Source organism: Mustela nivalis (genome assembly GCF_964662115.1).
Source record: "Mustela nivalis genome assembly, chromosome: Y".
NCBI lineage: Eukaryota > Metazoa > Chordata > Mammalia > Carnivora > Mustelidae > Mustela > Mustela nivalis.
This window is the reverse complement of record NC_139041.1, coordinates 28,947,666-28,966,711: the sequence shown is the minus strand read 5'-3', so window position 1 is coordinate 28,966,711 and position 19,046 is coordinate 28,947,666. Positions and strand designations below refer to the sequence as shown.

The following is a 19,046-nucleotide window of genomic DNA, read 5'->3' as shown; positions in this document are numbered from 1 at the left end:
CATCATCCGTTTGGGACTCAGTCCAAGACCCTGGGATGATGACCTGTTCCAAAATCAGATGCTTAATGACTGAACCACCCAGGTGCCCCTCCTTCTCTGTTTTTATCTTACTTTACTTTTCCTTCTCTTATACATTCTCTTTTGTTTCTTTCTTTCTTTTTCTTTTTTTTTAAGATTTTACTTGACAAAGATCACAAGTAGGCAGAGAGACAGGCAAAGAGGGAGAGAGGAGGAAGCAGGCTTGCCACTGAGCAGAGAGCTACCTAGGCGCCCCCATTCTGTTTTGCTTCTTAAGTTCCACGTGAGTGAAATCATATGATACTTGTCTTTCTCTGATTGACTTATCTAGCTTAGCATAATAGTCTCTTGCTCCATCTACATCATTGCAAAAGCAAGATTTCATTATTTTGATGCCTAAGGCTATTTCTTACTTTAGCTGTTCTAATAGGTTATAGTGAACTTGCATTTCCCTGGCTATGGTTGAACTAAATGACAATGAAAGATAACAAAATTTGTGGTATTTCCTAAGCAATGCTTTGGAAGAGAGATTGATAGCACCAAAAGCTTACATTACAACAGAGTGAAATTTCAAATTTATAATTAACCTCACAGCTTAAAATATAAGAAAAAGGAGAGCGAAATTAATTCAAAGCAGGCAGAGAAGAAACAAATAAAACCAGAAATATGGTGGAGAGAATCAATGAAATAAAAAGTGATTTTTCAAACAGATCTAGAAATTTAAAAAGCTTTAGTAAGACTGAGAAAAGAAGACTAAAGGCACAAGTTACTGATTTCAAGAATGATCCTGTATGTATAAGACAAGACCCTGGCAATATCAAAATAGAGACTACTATATGCACCTTACATAAATAAGAGAACAGAGATAAGATCATGGATGTCTGAAGCATTGCAGACTGTTGTAAGTCACCTGGCATGAATTACTTAGATTGAATGTCTCATAGATAATAAGTAAGTTGAACTTATATTTGAAAAACTTGAGAAAGGGGACATCTGGGTGGCTCAGTTGATTAACCATCTGCCTTCAGCTCAAGTCATGATCTTATGGTCCTGGATCCTGGATCCAGTCCCACATTGGGCTTCTTGCTTACTGAGGAGCCTGCTTTTCCTTCTGCCTGCTGTACCCCCTGCAGGGGGGTACAAGTCTAGTATTCTAAATGTATATAGGCACAAAGGTTACTTACATTTAGCACATAAAATTGAGAAATATGTAAAAGACTTAAGTAGCATGAGAAAATAGGTGTTCATTTTAGGGGATAGCCAGGCCAATATAGTATTTGCAAAGTATTCAGTGATATTCTCCTTATCAGGACACTAAGAAGAAAAATTCTATGTTCATATAAATTGATGAGGAAAAAATTCAACTAGATAACTAGGAATGCAAATTTCTTCATCTTGATAAAGAACTGCTACAACAAACCTTATGTGAAAATGGGATAAGACTTAATGTTTCACCTTAAGTTCAGTAATAGTGAATGCAAAGATACCATCTCTCACCATTTTTATTATACGTGGTACTAGAAGTTGTGATGTAAGGCAAGAAAATGTAATAAAAGACATAGACATTGGAAAGAAAAAAACTTTCCTCATTGGCATTTGACACCATTTACCTGCACAGAAGTTCCGAGGGTATCTAAAAAAAACTTAACCAAGGTAGCAGGATATAAGATTAACCTAACAAAAATTTTATTTCTGGGGGCACCTGGGTGGCTCACTGGCTTAAAGCCTCTGCCTTCGGCTCAGGTCATGATCTCGGCATCCTGGGATTGAGCCCCACATTAGGTCTCTGCTCATCAGGGAGCCTGCTTCTCCCGCTCTCTGCCTGCTTCTCTGCCTACTTGTGATCTCTCTCTCTCTGTCAAATAAATAAAATCTTTTAAAAAAAATTTTTTTTTATTTCTGTTGACTAGCAATGCATGAATGCATATGTGAAACTTAAAATACTCTAAATCCCTTAGAAAAATTAAATACTCAAATGTGAAATTAATTGTAAAACACCAAGGGTACTTAAGTGAAAATTGCATAGCTTTGAAAGAAATAAGGTGTAAATGAATATACCATGTCATAGATTAAAATGCTCAACAGAGTGAAGATGCTATTTTTTGCTCAAATTTATCTATTGCTGGTGAAGGGAGGGCTAAATAAGTGGAATACAGTTAGAGATCCTAGAAATAGATTCATGCAAATATGTCTAAGTGATTTTTTTTTTTACAAAGAAAGATTAAGGGGAATATAGACTTTTCAATAAATAGTCCTACAGCAGTTCAATGTCTGTAGTCAGAAACAAAACAAAACCAAAAAAAAGAGTCTAGTCTTAAACCAGACACCTTTGATTCAAGCTGTACACTTCAGGGTGCCTGGCTGACTCATTTAGTGGAGTATTTAACTTGTGATTTCATGGTCATAAGTTTGATCCCCACACTGGGCATAGAGGTTACTTTAAAAAAAAAAAAAAACACACACAAAAATGTACACTTTAGGGGCGCCTGGGTGGCTCAGTGGGTTAAGCCGCTGCCTTGGGCTCAGGTCATGATCTCAGGGTCCTGGGATCAAGTCCCACATCGGGCTATCTGCTCAGCGGGGAGCCTGCTTCCCTCTCTCTCTGCCTGCCTCTCCATCTACTTGTGATTTCTCTCTGTCAAATAAATAAAATCTTAAAAGAAAAAAAAATGTACACTTTATATTCCACATTTGTGTATATTCACATTTTCAGTACATGCTCAAAATGTACGTACACTTGAGTCTTAAATGGATCAGATAAATTCTTAAAAGGAAACATAGTCAAAATTGTTTAAGACCTAGGACTAGGGGTGTTTTTAGATATTATGCTAATGTGTAATTCATAAAAAAGTAAGGTTGGAATATTACAGTTCATTAAACTTATAAATAATTGCTCTGCAAAAGATCTATTAGGAGGATCAAAGGAAAAGCTAATGACTTATAGATAATACATTGGTTCTTGAACAAGATGAATATAAATTGCCAGAGTCTGTTTGCACACTTTTTTCAGTAAGTACAATACTGTGTTTTCCTTTTAATTTTCTTAATAACACAGTCGAAATACAGAATATAAGATGTGTACAAACTCTGTGTTAATTGGCTGTTCATGTTACTGGTAAAGCTTATAGTCAGCAGTAGGCTATTAAATTTTGGGAGAGTCTGGGGGCGCCTGGGTGGCTCAGTGGGTTAAAGCCTCTGCCTTCGGCTCAGGTCATGATCTCAGGGTTCTGGGATCGAGCCCCGCATCGGGCTCTCTGCTCATTGGGGAGCCTGCTTCCTCCTTTCTCTCTGCCTGCTTCTCTGCCTATATGTGATCTCTGTCTGTCAAATAAATAAATAAAATCTTTAAAAGAAAAAAATTTTGGGGGGGAGAGTCTGAATTTGTACACAGATTTTCAGCTATGCGGGAGAATTGGCACACCAATCCTGCATTTCTTAAGGATCAACTCTTTGCAAATCATATGTCTAATAAGAGACTAGAGAGCATAAAGAACTTTCAGAAACTCAACAGTTAAAAACAAGTGATGCCTCTCAAATTCCTCATATCAGAGAGATCATTTGAGAGGCATGACGGGTAGGGAAGGAAAAAATGAAACAAGATGTGATTGGGAGGGAGACAAACCATAAGAGACTCTTAATCTCAGGAAACCGAGGGTTGCTGGAGGGCAGGGGGAGAGGAATGGGGTGGCTGGGTGGTGGACATTGGGGAGGGTATGTGCTATATGAGTGCTGTGAAATATGTGAGCCTGATGAGTCACAGACCTGTACCCCTGAGGCAAATAATAAATTATATGTTAATTTAAAAAAAATAAAACAAAAAACAAATGATGCATCTAGAAAATGAGAAGGACATGAAGAGCATATATGGAAGGCAAATAAACACTTATATGTCATTAAGTTTGGCTTTCGTATCATATTTCTAGTATACATTATATATATAAAGTCTGCATTTTCCTCACTTTCATATTTATCTTTGGGTGTTTTCCTAAGGTTATTTGAGCCTTGTTTTGGGGTAAGTTCTATCTGTAACTAGTTTCACCTGCTTTGTAATGACATTTCATCATTTTAATTTCCGCTGGCAATCTCATTTTAAAATTCTGGAACCATCAGGTTTTGAAGCCACTTTGCAGCAAGAATAATTATTTTCAAAGTGATTTAACTGTTGGAAGGCAGTGACTTGAATGTTCAAATATTAATTCTAAATCTGATTGTTTCTTAATTGTTAGACATGTTTCCTTTGTTGACTGTCCGGGCCATGATATTTTGATGGCTACTATGCTGAATGGTGCAGCAGTAATGGATGCAGCTCTTCTGCTGATAGGTAAATAATATCAAAATTGGTTTGACAAATCCCTTTGAAACCAATCCCATTTGGAATATTTAAAGGGTACTAGTGCCTTTAGGGGCCATAAATGAGAACTAGCAGGTCACCCAAATTAACATCCATGTGTGCCAATATGAAAAAATACCAAGCAAGATGAACCCGGGGCTAATATCTAGTGACAATTCTTATAGTAGTATGCCCCTCACCCCCAAAAACTCATTTCTAAGTGAACAGTGCTTTCTTGCTATTGTTTAGAGTTTTACATATAAAAGTATGCTAGGTTGGAAGAGGTTATTTTTTAATGTTTCTGGATTGTCTGTAGTGTTATTGAATAGTGGTTTTTTAGATATAACTCTTATATGAAATGCTGACATAGGGCCTGCATAGAGGTTTTCAAAGTAAGGTTTTGCTTTCTTCCCTGGGTGTACTGTCAAGAGGTTTTGTGACTAGAGGCTACATGGAGTTTCAGGCCAAATACAAAGTTAAAGAGATGTTTCCATCCAAGATTGCCTTTAGTTCTGACACCAAATGAATGTCGGGAAGTTCCTGAATCATCTTTGATAGTTTATTAGACTCCTATCTCATTGAAAGCTGTACACTAAACACCTGAAATTTATTATAGGAAACGGATGCATATTAAGGTGAGCCAAAGGGAGAGACATGTAGGTCATAGTCCAAAAGGGTTTCAACCATGAAATTTCCATTGTCCTCTGGAAGCAGAGGGTTATTTTCTCAACACTTTTTATAACATAAATCACAAAATATTACAAACCAAGGGAAATCTCCTGAGTTTTGGTGTCGGAAATTTCTACGGAGGTGCCATTAATAAGTTCACTCAGACGTCACTTTCTCCTCAAGTGGACCTTTCCATAAGTTGTCTAGTTGTCCTCATGACATTTCACCTGTTTTTTTCCCCAAGTGGGAAGCCAGAGTCCTTGTGATCTAACTCAAGAAGTGATATTACATCACTTCTGAAATTTTCTTTGTTATTGGATGGCTTTCCAGTATTTAAAGGGAAGAATTTTACAAGGGTGTGACTATGAGATCATAGGGATTACTGGGAGCCATCTTTGTGGTTGTCTTCTGTAGGCTTGGATAATTATAATTTGTAGACTGCGTTAAGCTACTTTCCTTCTTAACTGCTCCAGATTGGGTCAGAATATCCCAACTGGATAGAACCAGAGGGATATATGTTATGTCTGAGTAAAAGCCATGAAGACTTTGAAAGAAGCCGAATTTGTTAAATTCAAGGACTGTACTTAGGATAAGGGTTTAAAAGGTGGAGAGAACCCACGGAAATCAGTTGTGAAGTTTAAACAGGGTCTCACAGCGTCACCTGAGTAGCTCAGTCATTGGATCTTTGCCTTTGGCTCAGATCAAGGTCCCAGGGTGGTGGGATGGAGCCCCATATCGGGCTCCCTGCCTAGCTAGAAGCCTGGTGCTCCCTCTCCCAGTTCTCTCCTTGTGTTCCCTCTTTTTCTGTATCTCTCTCTGTCAAATAAATAAAATCTTTAAAAAAAATAATAAAAAATAAACAGAGTAAACAGGGCCTCACAGAGATACTTGGCAATGGTATAAGGAATTTGGTTTGAATGAGACATCCAGAAGTTTATTGGATGCCAACTAATTCTTATGACTCATTTTGTTTTTTATTCTTTATCATCAATTTAGCTGGTAATGAATCTTGTCCTCAACCTCAGACTTCTGAACATCTGGCTGCCATAGAAATAATGAAACTGAAACATATTTTGATTCTGCAAAATAAAATTGATTTGGTAAAAGAGAGTCAAGCTAAAGAACAGTATGAACAGATACTTGCCTTTGTGCAAGGTAAGATGCTATGATGTTAAATAAACATATGAGTTACTTTGAGAGCCATTTAACCCAGAAATCTTCATGTAATTATCAAAAACGAAGTGACTTGATGAGTTAAAAGCCTCTTTATCGCCCATTACTTAATACTTTTATTCCTTTTAGCCATCTGATAGAAGCAGTGAAATTTTTCTGAATTTGATTAAAGTGCATGTCAGCCGGAAAAGAAGTTCTAGTCTATAAATGTTACCAGTTGGCTTGGGAGAGGGGGTGTTTTGAGAAGTAAATACTTAAAAAAAATTGGGGGGGAGCACCTTGGGTGACTGAGTCATTTAAGCAGATCTTCCTCACATCATGATCCCAGAGTCCTCGGATCGAGTCCCACATTGGGCTCCCTCCTCAGTGGAGAATCTGCCTCTCTCTCTCTATGCTTGCTTATGCTCTCTTTCACTCATTCTCTCTCTCAGATAAATCTTTTAGAAAAATTTTTAGCAATATAATAACATTTTATTACAATAATAAAAATATTAAGCACTTCGTGAATTTGGGTTTCATCTTTGCATATGGGGCCATGCTAATCTTCCCTATATCAATAAAATTTTAGCACATATGCTACTACCAATACCACCACCAATCATATGTTCTAAAAAATCTTTTTCCGGGGAACCTGGGTGGGTCAGTCAGTTAAGCATCTGCCTTTGGCCCAGATCGTGATCTTGGGGTCCTGGAACGAGCCCCTCATCGGACTCCTTGCTCATGGGGGAATCACCTTCTCCCTCTGCTGCTTCCCCTCCTTGTGCTCTCTCTCTCCTCCTACTGAATAAATAAATTTTTTAAAACTACTAATAAAAAAATAAAAACTTGGGGTGCCTGGGTGGCTTAGTGGGTTAAAGCCTCTGCCTTCGGCTCAGGTCATGATCCCTGGATCCTGGGATCGGGTTCCACATTGGGCTCTGCTCAGCAGGGAGCCTGCTTCCTCCTCTCTATGCCTGCCTCTGCCAACTTGCGATCTCTGTCTGTCAAATAAGTAAAATCTTAATAAAATAAAATAAAAACCCTAATGATAGTAAAATGAGTGAAACTATCTTTTTATATCTTGGTTTATGTTCTAATTATTCTGACTTTGTTTCTTCTCATTGAGTATCTGTTTCTAGAATTAGACCCAGTAGTGATTTTTTTAATCTTCATAGTGGCCCTTTCACTAAAACTTAGTTTTTATTTGGAGCAAGACATGATTTATCTTTTTGGTACTTGGTTCTTTGTCTTTTTTACTTGTTAAGAAGCTCTTTCTAGGGACGCCTGAGTGGCTCAGTTGGTTAAGCAGCTGCCTTCGGCTCAGGTCATGATCCCAGTGTCCTGGGATCGAGTCCCACATCGGGCTCCTAGCTCAGCGGGAAGCCTGCTTCTCCCTCTGCCTCTTCCTGCCATTCTGTCTGCCTGTGCTCATTCTCTCCCTCTCTCTCTGATAAATAAATAAAATCTTTAAAAAAAAAAAAAAGAAAGAAAGAAATTCTGTCTATAGTATCCAAATTATGCAGGTAATTTTATCCTTTTCAGATTCTAGTTTAACTTCATAATTTTTACTTACAGGGCATAATACTGAATTTTAGGGGGGGAAATATGGTGGATGTTCTAAACAATGGTCACGATCACTTTTCAGCCTTTTGGCTAAGATCAGTTTAAACAGAATGATCAATTCTTGTTACTGACATTTGTATAGTGGTGTTTGATGCCTACACAACAGTTTCTAGAAAACTGTCAAATTTCGGTATTTTTGGTTTATCAAATAGGTACAGTAGCAGAAGGAGCTCCTATTATTCCAATTTCTGCTCAGCTGAAATACAATATTGAAGTCGTTTGTGAGTATATTGTAAAGAAAATTCCAGTACCTCTAAGAGACTTTACTTCAGAACCCCGACTTATTGGTAAGAACTTAACCTGCTGGCGTTTATTGACCCTACCTTTTCATATGGTTGTTTTGCCCTTCCTTCAGATGAGTTCCTGGAATTATGACTTCAGTGTATGAATTATTAAGGTGAGGGCCATCCATAAGTTAGCCTATAAAAGTCATCCTTTCACATAATCATACAGATACAGTGTTATGTTCCTTTATAATAGTTATGTTGTACTTCATGGGAAAGCATAAATATGTCACTTACTGATCAGGTTAATTTCATTCTCCATTATACATAAAACTGCAGTCTGATTGGAATAATAATATTTTCCTATAATATTTTTCTACCAAGTCAGCTCTGAGATACAGATTTCAAGTGGCTACTGCTGTACAAAATACTAACTTGAATAAGTATTTTTTCTAATTAAAATAACAGGATTAGCTTTATGGTTTCTTTTATTCCTTATCATCTTCACAGTTATTAGGTCTTTTGATGTCAACAAACCTGGCTGTGAGGTTGATGACCTTAAAGGTGGTGTGGCTGGTGGCAGCATTTTAAAAGGAGTATTAAAGGTAAACTAAATTGTAAATTTTTGTTTCCTAAATGGAAAAAATATATGGTTAAACAAAATCTAAAAATGTTAGAAATATGTATTTTTACTACTTTGTACTTTAAATATGTCTGGTGTGAATCATAGCTTTCTTATATGTAAGTGGTTAATTGAGTGGTTATTAGCTTTCTAACTTCTGCATTTTTAAGTTTTTTGTCTTAGAGTAATACTGAAATTATTGTTGGAATTCATGCCTTTTCAATTTAGCAGTCTATCAGTTAGGACTGTTCACACATAAAGGTAATTGTGTTGTATCAAAAATTTTAATTACTCTCTTTTAGGTGGGCCAGGAGATAGAAGTGAGACCTGGTATTGTTTCCAAAGATAGTGAAGGAAAACTCATGTGTAAACCAATCTTTTCCAAAATTGTGTCACTTTTTGCAGAACACAATGATCTTCAGTATGCTGCTCCAGGGGGTCTTATTGGTAAAAATTTTCATTTCATCTATAAGCTGTTATTAGTGGTTAATCATAATACTATATCAAGTGCATTATCTGAAAGTATATGTCTCTGATTAGATATTTTAACTCAATGTGGGAAAGCAGGCTATGCAAGTATTATATAGGTAGGTTAGTTAGTGATTTTATTTTTTATATATTTATTTTAATGATTTTATTTAATTTGACAGAGACAGCAAGAGAGGGAGCGCAAACAGGGGGAGTTGGAGAGGGAGAAGCAGACTCTCCACTGAGTAGAGAGCCTGAGGCAGAACTCGATCCCAGGACCCTGGGATCATGACCTGAGCCGAAGGTGGACACTTAACAACTGAGCCACCCAGGTGCCCCAAAATCTGGGATTTTTTTTTCCTTTTATTTATTCTTTATTTTTTAAAAATTAATTATTTTTAACTCTGGTATACTTAACATACAGTGTTATCTTAGCTTCAGGTATACATTATAGTCTTATACATTACTCAGTAATTCATCATGGTAAGTGTTCTCTTGTTCCCCTTCAGCTTAATTAATACCCACCTACCTCCTCTCTGGTAACTATTAGTTTATTCTCTAGAATTAAGAATCTCTTTCTTTTTTCTTCTCTTTTTCTTGTTCATTTGTTTTATTTCTTTTATTCCACATATGAGTGAAGGCAAATGCTGTTTGTCTTCTCTAACTTATTTCACCTAGCAGAACCTGTAGATCCATACATGCTGTTGCAAATGACAAGATTTCATTCTTTTTTATGGCTGCTATTCCATTTTGTATATACACATCTTTTTTATTCATTTTATAGATGGACATGGGCTGTTTTATATTTTGCTTATTTTACATAATGGTGCAGTAAACAAGTGGGTGCATGTCTGTTTGAATTAGTGTTTTCATATTCTTGGGATAAATACCTTGTAGTGGAATTGCTGAATCATGTGGTGTTTCTATTTTTAACTTACTGAGGAACCTCCATACTAGTTTGCAGGGTGGCTTTACCATTTTACATTCCCACCAACAATGTAAGTAATCCTTTTCTCTGATGCTTCCCATACCTATATTTTTAATTTCAGCCATCTTTTTAAAAAAGATTTTATTTATTTATTCGAGAGACAGAGAGCATAAGCAGGGGGGCGGGGTGGGAGATGGAGAAGCATACTTCCCACTCAGCAGGGAGCCCAACATGGGGCTCTATCCCAGGACCCTGAGGTCATGACCTGAGCTGAAGGCAGACGCCTGATTGACTAAGCCAGCCAGGTGCTCCTGATTTTAGCCATCCTTTTTTTTTTTTTTTTTTTTAAGATTTTATTTATTTGACAGAGAAATCACAGGGAGACAGAGAGGCAGGCAGAGAGACGGGGAAGCAGGCTCCCTGCTGAGCAGAGAGCTCCATGTAGGGCTCGATCCCAAGACCCTGAGACCATGACCTGAGTCCAAGGCAGTGGCCTAACTCTCTGAGCCACCCAGGTGACCATGATTTTAGCCATCTTGACAGGGGGAGGTTGGAATTTTGATTTGCATTTCTCTAATGAGATGAGTCATGTGGAACATCTTTTCATGTGTCTATGGCCATTTACATGTCTTCTTTGGAAGAATGTCTGTTCATGTCTTCTGCCCATTTCTTAATTGAATTATTTGGTTTGGGGGATGTTGAGTTTGTTAAGTTCTTTATATATTTTGGTTACTAACCTCTTGTCAGATATATTATTTGCAAATATCTTCTCCCATTCCATAGTTTGCCTTTTAGTTTCCTTCATGTTTAAGCCATTATTATTTATTTTATTTATTTATTTTTTTAATATTCTTTGTTACTTTCTTTTCTCTTTTTAAATGATACGTGTCCTCTCTGAAGACTAGATTCTCTCCTCTCTCAAGGGTTTGTTTCTACTACTTAACGTTAGTTGTCACTGTATTTACTGACTTTCCTGAACTAATTCTGTAATGTCTGTTTTTTTTTTCATGTGTGCTCACGGAAGGGTAACTTAGTTAGTTTACACTTAGCCAGTAATTGAGAGGAAGAAATTTCCTTAATACCTAGAACCTGTAGTCCTCCCAGCCTTTATTAAAGAACTCTGGTATGTCAATGACATATCACTAACTAAACAAAGCTAAACAAGCTAAGGAGGAGGTGGAGGGTAGGGAGGGAGAAGTGAAACAAGATGGGACCAGGGAGGGAGACAAACCGTAAGAGACTCTTAATCGGGGCACCTGGGTGGCTCAGTGGGTTAAAGCTTCTGCCTTTGGCTCAAGTCATGAATCTCAGGGTCCTGGGATTGAGTCCCGTATGGGTCTCTCAGCTCAGCAGGGAGCCTGCTTCCTCCTCTCTCTCTGCCTTGCCTCTCTGCATACTTATGATCTCTGTTTGTCAAACAAATAAATAAAATCTTAAAAAGGGAGAGAGAGAGACTCAATCTCAGGAAATGAACTGAAGGGTTGCTCAGAGTTCGGGGGCGGGATAGGATGGCTGAGTTATGGACATTGAGGAGGGTATGTGCTGTGTTTGAGTGCACTGAGTGCTGTGAATTATGTAAGCCTGATGATTCACAGTCCTGTACCCCTGGGGCTAATAATACATTATATGTTAATTTAAGAAAAGGGGGGCGGTTGCATAGGTGGCTCAGTGGGTTAAAGCCTCTGCCTTTGGCTCAGGTCATGATCCCAGGGTCCTGAGATCGAGCCCCACATCAGGGCTCTCTCTATTCAGCAGGGAGCCTGCTTCCCTTCCTCTCTCTCTACCTAGCTCTCTGACTTCTTGTGATCTCTGTCAAATAATAAATGAAATCTTAAAAAAAAAAAAAAAAATTATCGGTGTAGGCTTTTAACTCTCAGCCAGGCAGTTAAACAACTCTGTCTGATCCTTTACGTCCATTTTAAAACTAGTAGATATAAGAGCTTAAAGCATTATCAGGTCTTTCCTGAGCATGTGCACAGCCTTAAACTTATACGTTATTCACTGGATTTGGTTTTTTTTTTTTTTTAAATTTTATTTATTTATTTGAAAGACGGAGATCACAAGTAGGCAGAGAGGCAGGCAGAGAGAGAGAGAGAGGGAAGCAGGCTTCCTGCGGAGCAGGGAGCCTGATGCGGGGCTCGATCCCAGGACCCTGAGATCATGACCCGAGCCAAAGGCAGCAGCCCAAACCACTGAGCCACCCAGGCGCCCCTATTCACTGGATTTGAACATATATGTCCAGATTTTCAGAGTTCCCATGGACATGTTTTTTTGTTTGTTTGTTTTTTGTTTTGTTTTTTATTGTTTTAAAGCTTTTTGTTAATGTGTTGTTTTCCCCACTTATTATCCTCCAGTTCCCTGAGGAAAACACTTTTTACATTAGACATCCAGTCTTGGAAGTGGAATCTTTTAGGGAGATTCAGACTAATCAAATGATAGCCATTTGGGAATGAGAATTTAAAGGAACTCCAGCCCTGTTCTCTGTATAGCCTTGCTAGTTTTCATGACAAATGCAAGTTGTTATTAGTGCTGTCACGGAGATATTTTTGAATAGTGATGGGAGAAGGATAAGTTAAAATGTGACAGTTTTCCGCTCTTACTGAGATACAGATGTTTTTCTTAGTAAATGTTGCTTAGATTATAGCAAGCCTTTGGCTAAATTTCAGAATTTTAAAAGTGTTTTGACATTTTTGTCAGTTTTTCATTCTGTGTATGGAAGACAAAGCTTGGGCCTTTACTGCATCATTTTACTAACACTTTTTCTTTGCAGAACTTTATTATATATTGATAATAAAAGTTCACAGTGTATCATTGTAGATTTTTTTTTACAAATATGAAAATTCTTTTTTTTTTTTTTTAAGATTTTATTTATTTATTTGACAGAGAGAGATCACAAGTAGGCACAGAGAGAGAGGAGGAAGCAGGCTCCCAGCCGAGCAGAGAGCCCGATGTGGGACTCGATCCCAGGACCCTGAGATCATGACCCGAGCCGAAGGCAGCGGCTTAACCCACTGAGCCACCCAGGCGCCCCGAATATGAAAATTCTGAACATGTTCATGTAACCTTTTATTATACCAATATACAAAAATACAAGAATAATGTAATGACAATCCTATATACCTGCCAACCAGCATTAACAATTACCAATTTTATTTCTGCAAATCAATCATTATCAGCTTTGTAATTTTTCAGATTTTAGTAAGATAAAATATCTTACTAAATGGTTGTTTTCTGTTAAGCAGTTCTCCCTTTATTTTATAATTTAAATAAAAATGTTTTTTTAGGGGCGCCTGGGTGGCTCAGTGGGTTAAGCCGCTGCCTTCGGCTCAGGTCATGATCTCAGAGTCCTGGGATCGAGTCCCGCATCGGGCGCTCTGCTCAGCGGAGAGCCTGCTTCCCTCTCTCTCTCTCTCTGGCTGCCTCTCCGTCTACTTGTGATTTCTCTCTGTCAAATTAATAAATAAAATCTTTAAAAAAAAAAATGTTCTTTTATTTTTAAATTTTAATCAAGCCTTATTTCCAACCCTGTTCTTTTTTAGGTAAAGCTAAGAGTTGATTGTAGGGGAATTGTTCAGGATTTTAATTTTTAACTGTGATATGGTATCAATGTAACAAAATTTGGTTAAGTTGTATAGCTACGTGTTGTACTAGTTTGACTAACTTTACCTTTATAAACATTTTTAAGAAATACAAAATTGAAATATGTGACATATTTTATTTTATCTCAGGAGTGGGAACAAAAATTGACCCCACTTTGTGCCGGGCTGACAGAATGGTTGGACAAGTACTTGGTGCAGTTGGAGCTTTACCAGAGATCTTCACAGAACTAGAAATCTCCTATTTCCTACTTAGACGGCTGCTAGGGGTACGCACTGAAGGAGACAAGAAAGCTGCAAAGGTATTTTTTTTTTTTTTTTTAGATTTACGTGTTTATTTGAGAGAGAGAGAGAAGCACACTTCCTGCTGAGTGACTCTTGGTTTTAGCTGAAGTCCTAATACAAAGGTTGTGAGATAGAGTCCTAGTCAGACTCCACATTCAGTGCAGAATATGCTTGAGAGTCTCTCTCCATCTGCCTATCCCCACTCATGCACTTACTCTCTCTCTCTCAAATACATAAACTAAAAAAAAAAAAACAATAAATCAATCAACAAAACTTGTATTTGTCATTTTGGGGGAAGTTCTTTTAATAAAGATGTACTGTCTGAATTTTAATGAAATAAAAAGACCTTAAAGACACTGATCTGAATTTGAACATGAGGTTGTAAGCACAGACAGCAGCAGTAATACAGTGGCTAGTAATTCCAATAATTATATGTGTAAATGCTAGAAATAAAACAGCTAAGAGTGATATAATAGGTGTTACCCAATTTTATAGAATCCAAAAGATTTAAATATGTACTTTACATTAATGGAATTAGACCTCCAGACCCACTTAACTATCATATTCTTGTCTTGCTGCCCCTTTCAAGAAATTGTGCAAACCCTCTCTACCACAAGCCTCTTCAGATTTTAAGAGTTTGGTTGATTTTATTATTTTTTAGTAGTTTATTTTAGTGTTAGATCATTTGAATGTTCTTTTAGTGCTACATAAACCTTTTGCTTTGATACCTGTAGTATATATATACTTCAGATCTTATAAGTGTAATTTGTGCAGAATTTCTTTTTTCCTCTATAGTTAAAGTTTTTTGCAGTAGTATTTAATAAATTCTCACTTTGTATTGGAAAACATTTTATTATGTTAACGGGTTTTTTCCTTAATTTATTTTCCTAGGTGCAAAAGCTTTCTAAGAATGAAGTTCTTATGGTAAACATAGGGTCTCTATCAACAGGAGGAAGAGTGAGTGCAGTCAAGGCTGATTTGGGCAAAATAGTTCTCACTAATCCTGTGTGCACAGAAGTGGGAGAAAAGATTGCCCTTAGCCGCAGAGTTGAGAAACACTGGCGGTAAGTTTTTCAATTTTGCCTCTGTCACTGGTGTCAAGAAAACAGCAGGAATATGTGGCTGACTCAGTCAGAAGAGCATGTGACTCTTGATTGTGTGTTTGAGTCCCACAATGGGTGTAGAGATTACTAAAATAAAGTGAATACACTTAAAAAAAAAATAGCATACTATCTTTCGGTATATTCTTTTTTCTTTTTTAAGATTTTATTTATTTATTTGTCAGAGACACAGCAAGAGACGGAACACAAACAAGAGGAATGGGAAAGGGAGAGGGAGAAGCAAGCTCCTTGCCAAGTAGGGAGCCTGATGCAGGGCTCAATACTGAGACTCTGGGACTGTGACCTGAGCCAAAGGCAGTTGCTTAATGATTGAGCCCCCCAGGTGCCCCTCTTGTGGTACATTCTTCATGGTATATGTACTCATGGTCATACATACTTTTCCTTTCATCTTAAACTGTTTTTATATTTTAATTGTGGTGTAGTTAACAGTGTTATATTAATTTCAGATGTACAATATGATGATTCAGCAATACATTACTCATTACCCATCATACTCCTTAATCCCCATCATCTGTTTAACCCATTCTCCCACCACCACCCTTCTGGTAACCATTAGTATGTGCTCTGTAGTTAAGGATGTGTTTTCTTGCTTTGTCTCTCTCTTTTTTTTTTTTAAGATTTGATTTATTTATTTTAGAGAGAGAGTGTGAGTAGTGGGAAGGGAGAGGCAGACTCCCTGCTGAGCCGGGATTCCAAACATATTTATTTATTTATTTATTTATTTATTTATTTATTTATTTATTTATTTATTTATTTATTTGAGAGAGAGGGAAAGAATGAGCAGGGCAGAGGGGCACAGAGGCAGGGGCAGAAGCAGTCTCGATCCCAGGACACCAAGATCATACCTAAGCTGAAGGCAGATGCTTAACCAGCTGAGCCACCCAGGTGCCCCTCTTTTTCCTTTTGCTTATTCATTTTATTTCATGAAATTTGTAAACTCCAAATATGAATGAAGTATTTGTCTTTCTCTGACTGCCTTTTTTCTCTTAGTACTCTCTAGCTCCATCCACATTGTTATAAATGGCAAGATTTCATTCTTTTTATGGCTCAATAATATTCCAATATATGTAAACCACATCTTTATTAATCAGTGGATGAACACTTGGCTGCTTCCATAGTTTGGCTATTGATAATGCTGCTATAAATATTGGGGTTCTTTTATCTCTCAAATTAGTATTTTTATATCCTTTCGATAAATTCCTGGTGGTACAATTGCTGGGTCGTAGGGTAGCTCTGTTTAACTCTTTGAAGAACTTCCATACTGTCTTCCCGAGTGACTGTACCAACTTGAATTCCCACCAGCAGTGCAGGAGGGTTCCTTTTTCTTCACATCCTCACCAACTTGTTGCTTCATCGCTTTTTTTTTTTTTTTTAAGATTTTATTTATTTATTTGACAGAGAGAGATGACAAGCAGGCAGAGAGACAGGCAGAGAGAGAGGATGAAGCAGGCTCCCCGCTGAGCAGAGAGCCCGATTTGGGGCTCGATCCCAGAACCCTGGGATCATGACCTGAGCCGAAGACAGTGGCTTAACCCACTGAGCCACCCAGGCGTCTCTTCATCGCTTTTTATTGAATTCAGTAGTTTTCTTGGCATATTTGTATAATTGGAATTCTTTATTTCCAATCCTGATTTGTAAGCCTATATAGTTCAGATTTTTATTTCAGCTACTATAACTAGCTTTCATTTAATCTCAGACACATCTGTATAAAATCTTTCAGAATCAGTTTTGACTGTATTCTTATACATGTTTAACTTAGTTGATCTTTTTTAAACCACTGATTAAGGACACCTGGGTGGCTTTGTTGGTTAAACATCTGCCTTTGGCTCATATCATGATCCCAGCATCTTGGGATTAAGTACCATGTCCAGCTCCTTGCTCAGCAGGAAGACTGCTTCTCCCTTTCCCTTTGTATCTCCCCACCCTGCTCATTCTCTCTTCTCTCTTAAATAAATAAAAATCTTTAAAATAAATAAAAAGATAAATCACTAGCTTTAATCTTTAAAATAAATAAAAAGATAAATCACTAGCTTACATAACCCCTACCTCATATTATTTCAGTGTGTATTTCTTAAGAATAAGAATAGTGTCTGTGTAACCACTTCAGGAATTTTAGCATTGACAAAATACTAAAATCTGCACTCTGTGTTCCTGTTTTGACATTTGTGTCAATATTGTTCTTTATTGCATTTTTCTTTCTTAAGTCCAGAACCACACATATCACTTCCATTTTGTTTCTATAGTCTTTTTCATTTTTTGTTTTTTTAAAGATTTTATTTATTTATTTGACAGAAGAGAGAGAGTGATAGCAGGAACATGAGCAGGGGGAGTGGGAGAAGGAAAGCAGGCTTCCCACTGAGCAGGGAGCCGGATGCAGGGCTCAATCCCAGGATCCTGGGATCATGACCTGAGCTGAAGGCAGATGCTTAAGGACTGAGCCACCCAGATACCCCTATTGACTTTTTTTTTTTTTTTAAAGATTTTATTTATTTATTTGACAGAGAGAAATCACAAGTAGATGGAGAGGCAGGCAGAGAGAGAGAGAGGGAAGCAGGCCCCCTGCTGAGCAGAGAGCCCGATGTGGGACTCGATCCCAGGACCCTGAGATCATGACCTGAGCCGAAGGCAGCGGCTTAACCCACTGAGCCACCCAGGCGCCCCCCTATTGACTTTTTTATACAGAACTTTCTTAGCATTTCTTTATCTTAGCATGAATTGACCTTTAAACAATAAAAGCCAGTTTCCCTTACTAAAATTGAGGTTATATGTTCAAGACCAGAGTGCTCTAACGGTACCATTGTATCCTTAAGAATCACATATCAGGAAACTGGGTGGTTTAGTGATCAAGACCCACATTGAGCCCCACGTTAGTCTTCCAGCTCACCAGGGAATCTCCTTCTTCTTCTCCCTGTACACACTCTCTGTCTGTGTCTCGATCTGTCTCAAATAAATAAATAAAATCTTAATAAAAGGGGGGAGAGGAATCACATTTCAGAAGCACGTAGGACATCTGGTTATACCTACAGTGTGAAGTTAATTTTGTTCATGTCATCAAGGTGTCTTTTACAAAGTTTCTCTTTTCATGGTTGCAACTAACAAGCCATATATAGAGAACTTTTGAGATTTTACAAATACCCTATTTCTCATGACTTGACCCTTTCGTTACTCTTTTTTTTTTTTTTTTAAGTAAAAAGTTATCTCCATGTCCATCCAGCCTGGGACTTTAGCTCACAACGCAAAGATCAAAAGCTTCTTGCTCTGGGCGCCTGGGTGGCTCAGTCAGTTAAGTGTCTTCCTTCAGCTCAGGTCATGTTCCCAAGGTCCTAGGGTTGAGTCCCACAATGGGCTCTGCTCAGCGGGAAGTCTGCTGCTCTGTATGCCTGTGTCCCTCCCACCCACTCTCATGCTCTCTGTCTCTCTCTTGAATTTATTTTAATAAATAAATTTTTTTTTTTTAAGTCTCATACTCTACCAACTGAGCCAACCAGGTGCCCCCTTTTAATTATTCTCCCCTGGATTAATCTTGTCTCTGGGAATAGCAAAATAATGTTTGTTTTCTGTATCAGTGCCACTTTCCACATGTATCGTTTGGCATCCCCTCTTTCCTGTTTATTTATTTAGGTATATATTACAGCCTGGGCTCAAAGGTATTTATTCAGTGAGTTGTGAGCCGTTACTTCTGTTTGTTTTTATTTTGATGGTCATCACCACATTAGGATTCTCTTCAAGTTTATTCCTAGGTTCTTTTGAAGTGACTCCAGAGCATTTTCTTTCTTTCTGGTATAAGTCATCTGGCCTCTTCTCTTTCTCTACCAGCACTATTCCTGGACCCAAGCATGTTTTTGTGTTCAGAAACAAATGTCTTGAAGTGCCCATTGCTCCCAGGCTTCTAAGTCCATAAATCTGTGACACCTGCTGGTGGTTCTTTTGCTCCTTCCCAGATTATGTCCTGAGTCTATCCTTTCCATTCTGAACAGCATCATTGTAGCTCATACTGTCATTATTTCACA

The 19,046-nt window shown here is 37.8% G+C and overlaps 1 protein-coding gene across 1 annotated transcript in view; it reads left to right on the top strand.

The window, feature by feature from the left end:
• The window catches only part of LOC309856871 (eukaryotic translation initiation factor 2 subunit 3, X-linked-like), a 45,620-nt gene that overhangs the window by 20,106 nt on the left and 6,468 nt on the right, over window positions 1–19,046 (top strand). The window contains exons 5-11 of the mRNA XM_082718661.1: window positions 4,245–4,339; window positions 6,014–6,172; window positions 7,945–8,079; window positions 8,527–8,621; window positions 8,941–9,085; window positions 13,763–13,932; window positions 14,807–14,979. Coding sequence (XP_082574787.1) covers window positions 4,245–4,339; window positions 6,014–6,172; window positions 7,945–8,079; window positions 8,527–8,621; window positions 8,941–9,085; window positions 13,763–13,932; window positions 14,807–14,979 — 972 coding nt within the window. The remainder of the gene's footprint in view (window positions 1–4,244; window positions 4,340–6,013; window positions 6,173–7,944; window positions 8,080–8,526; window positions 8,622–8,940; window positions 9,086–13,762; window positions 13,933–14,806; window positions 14,980–19,046) is intronic.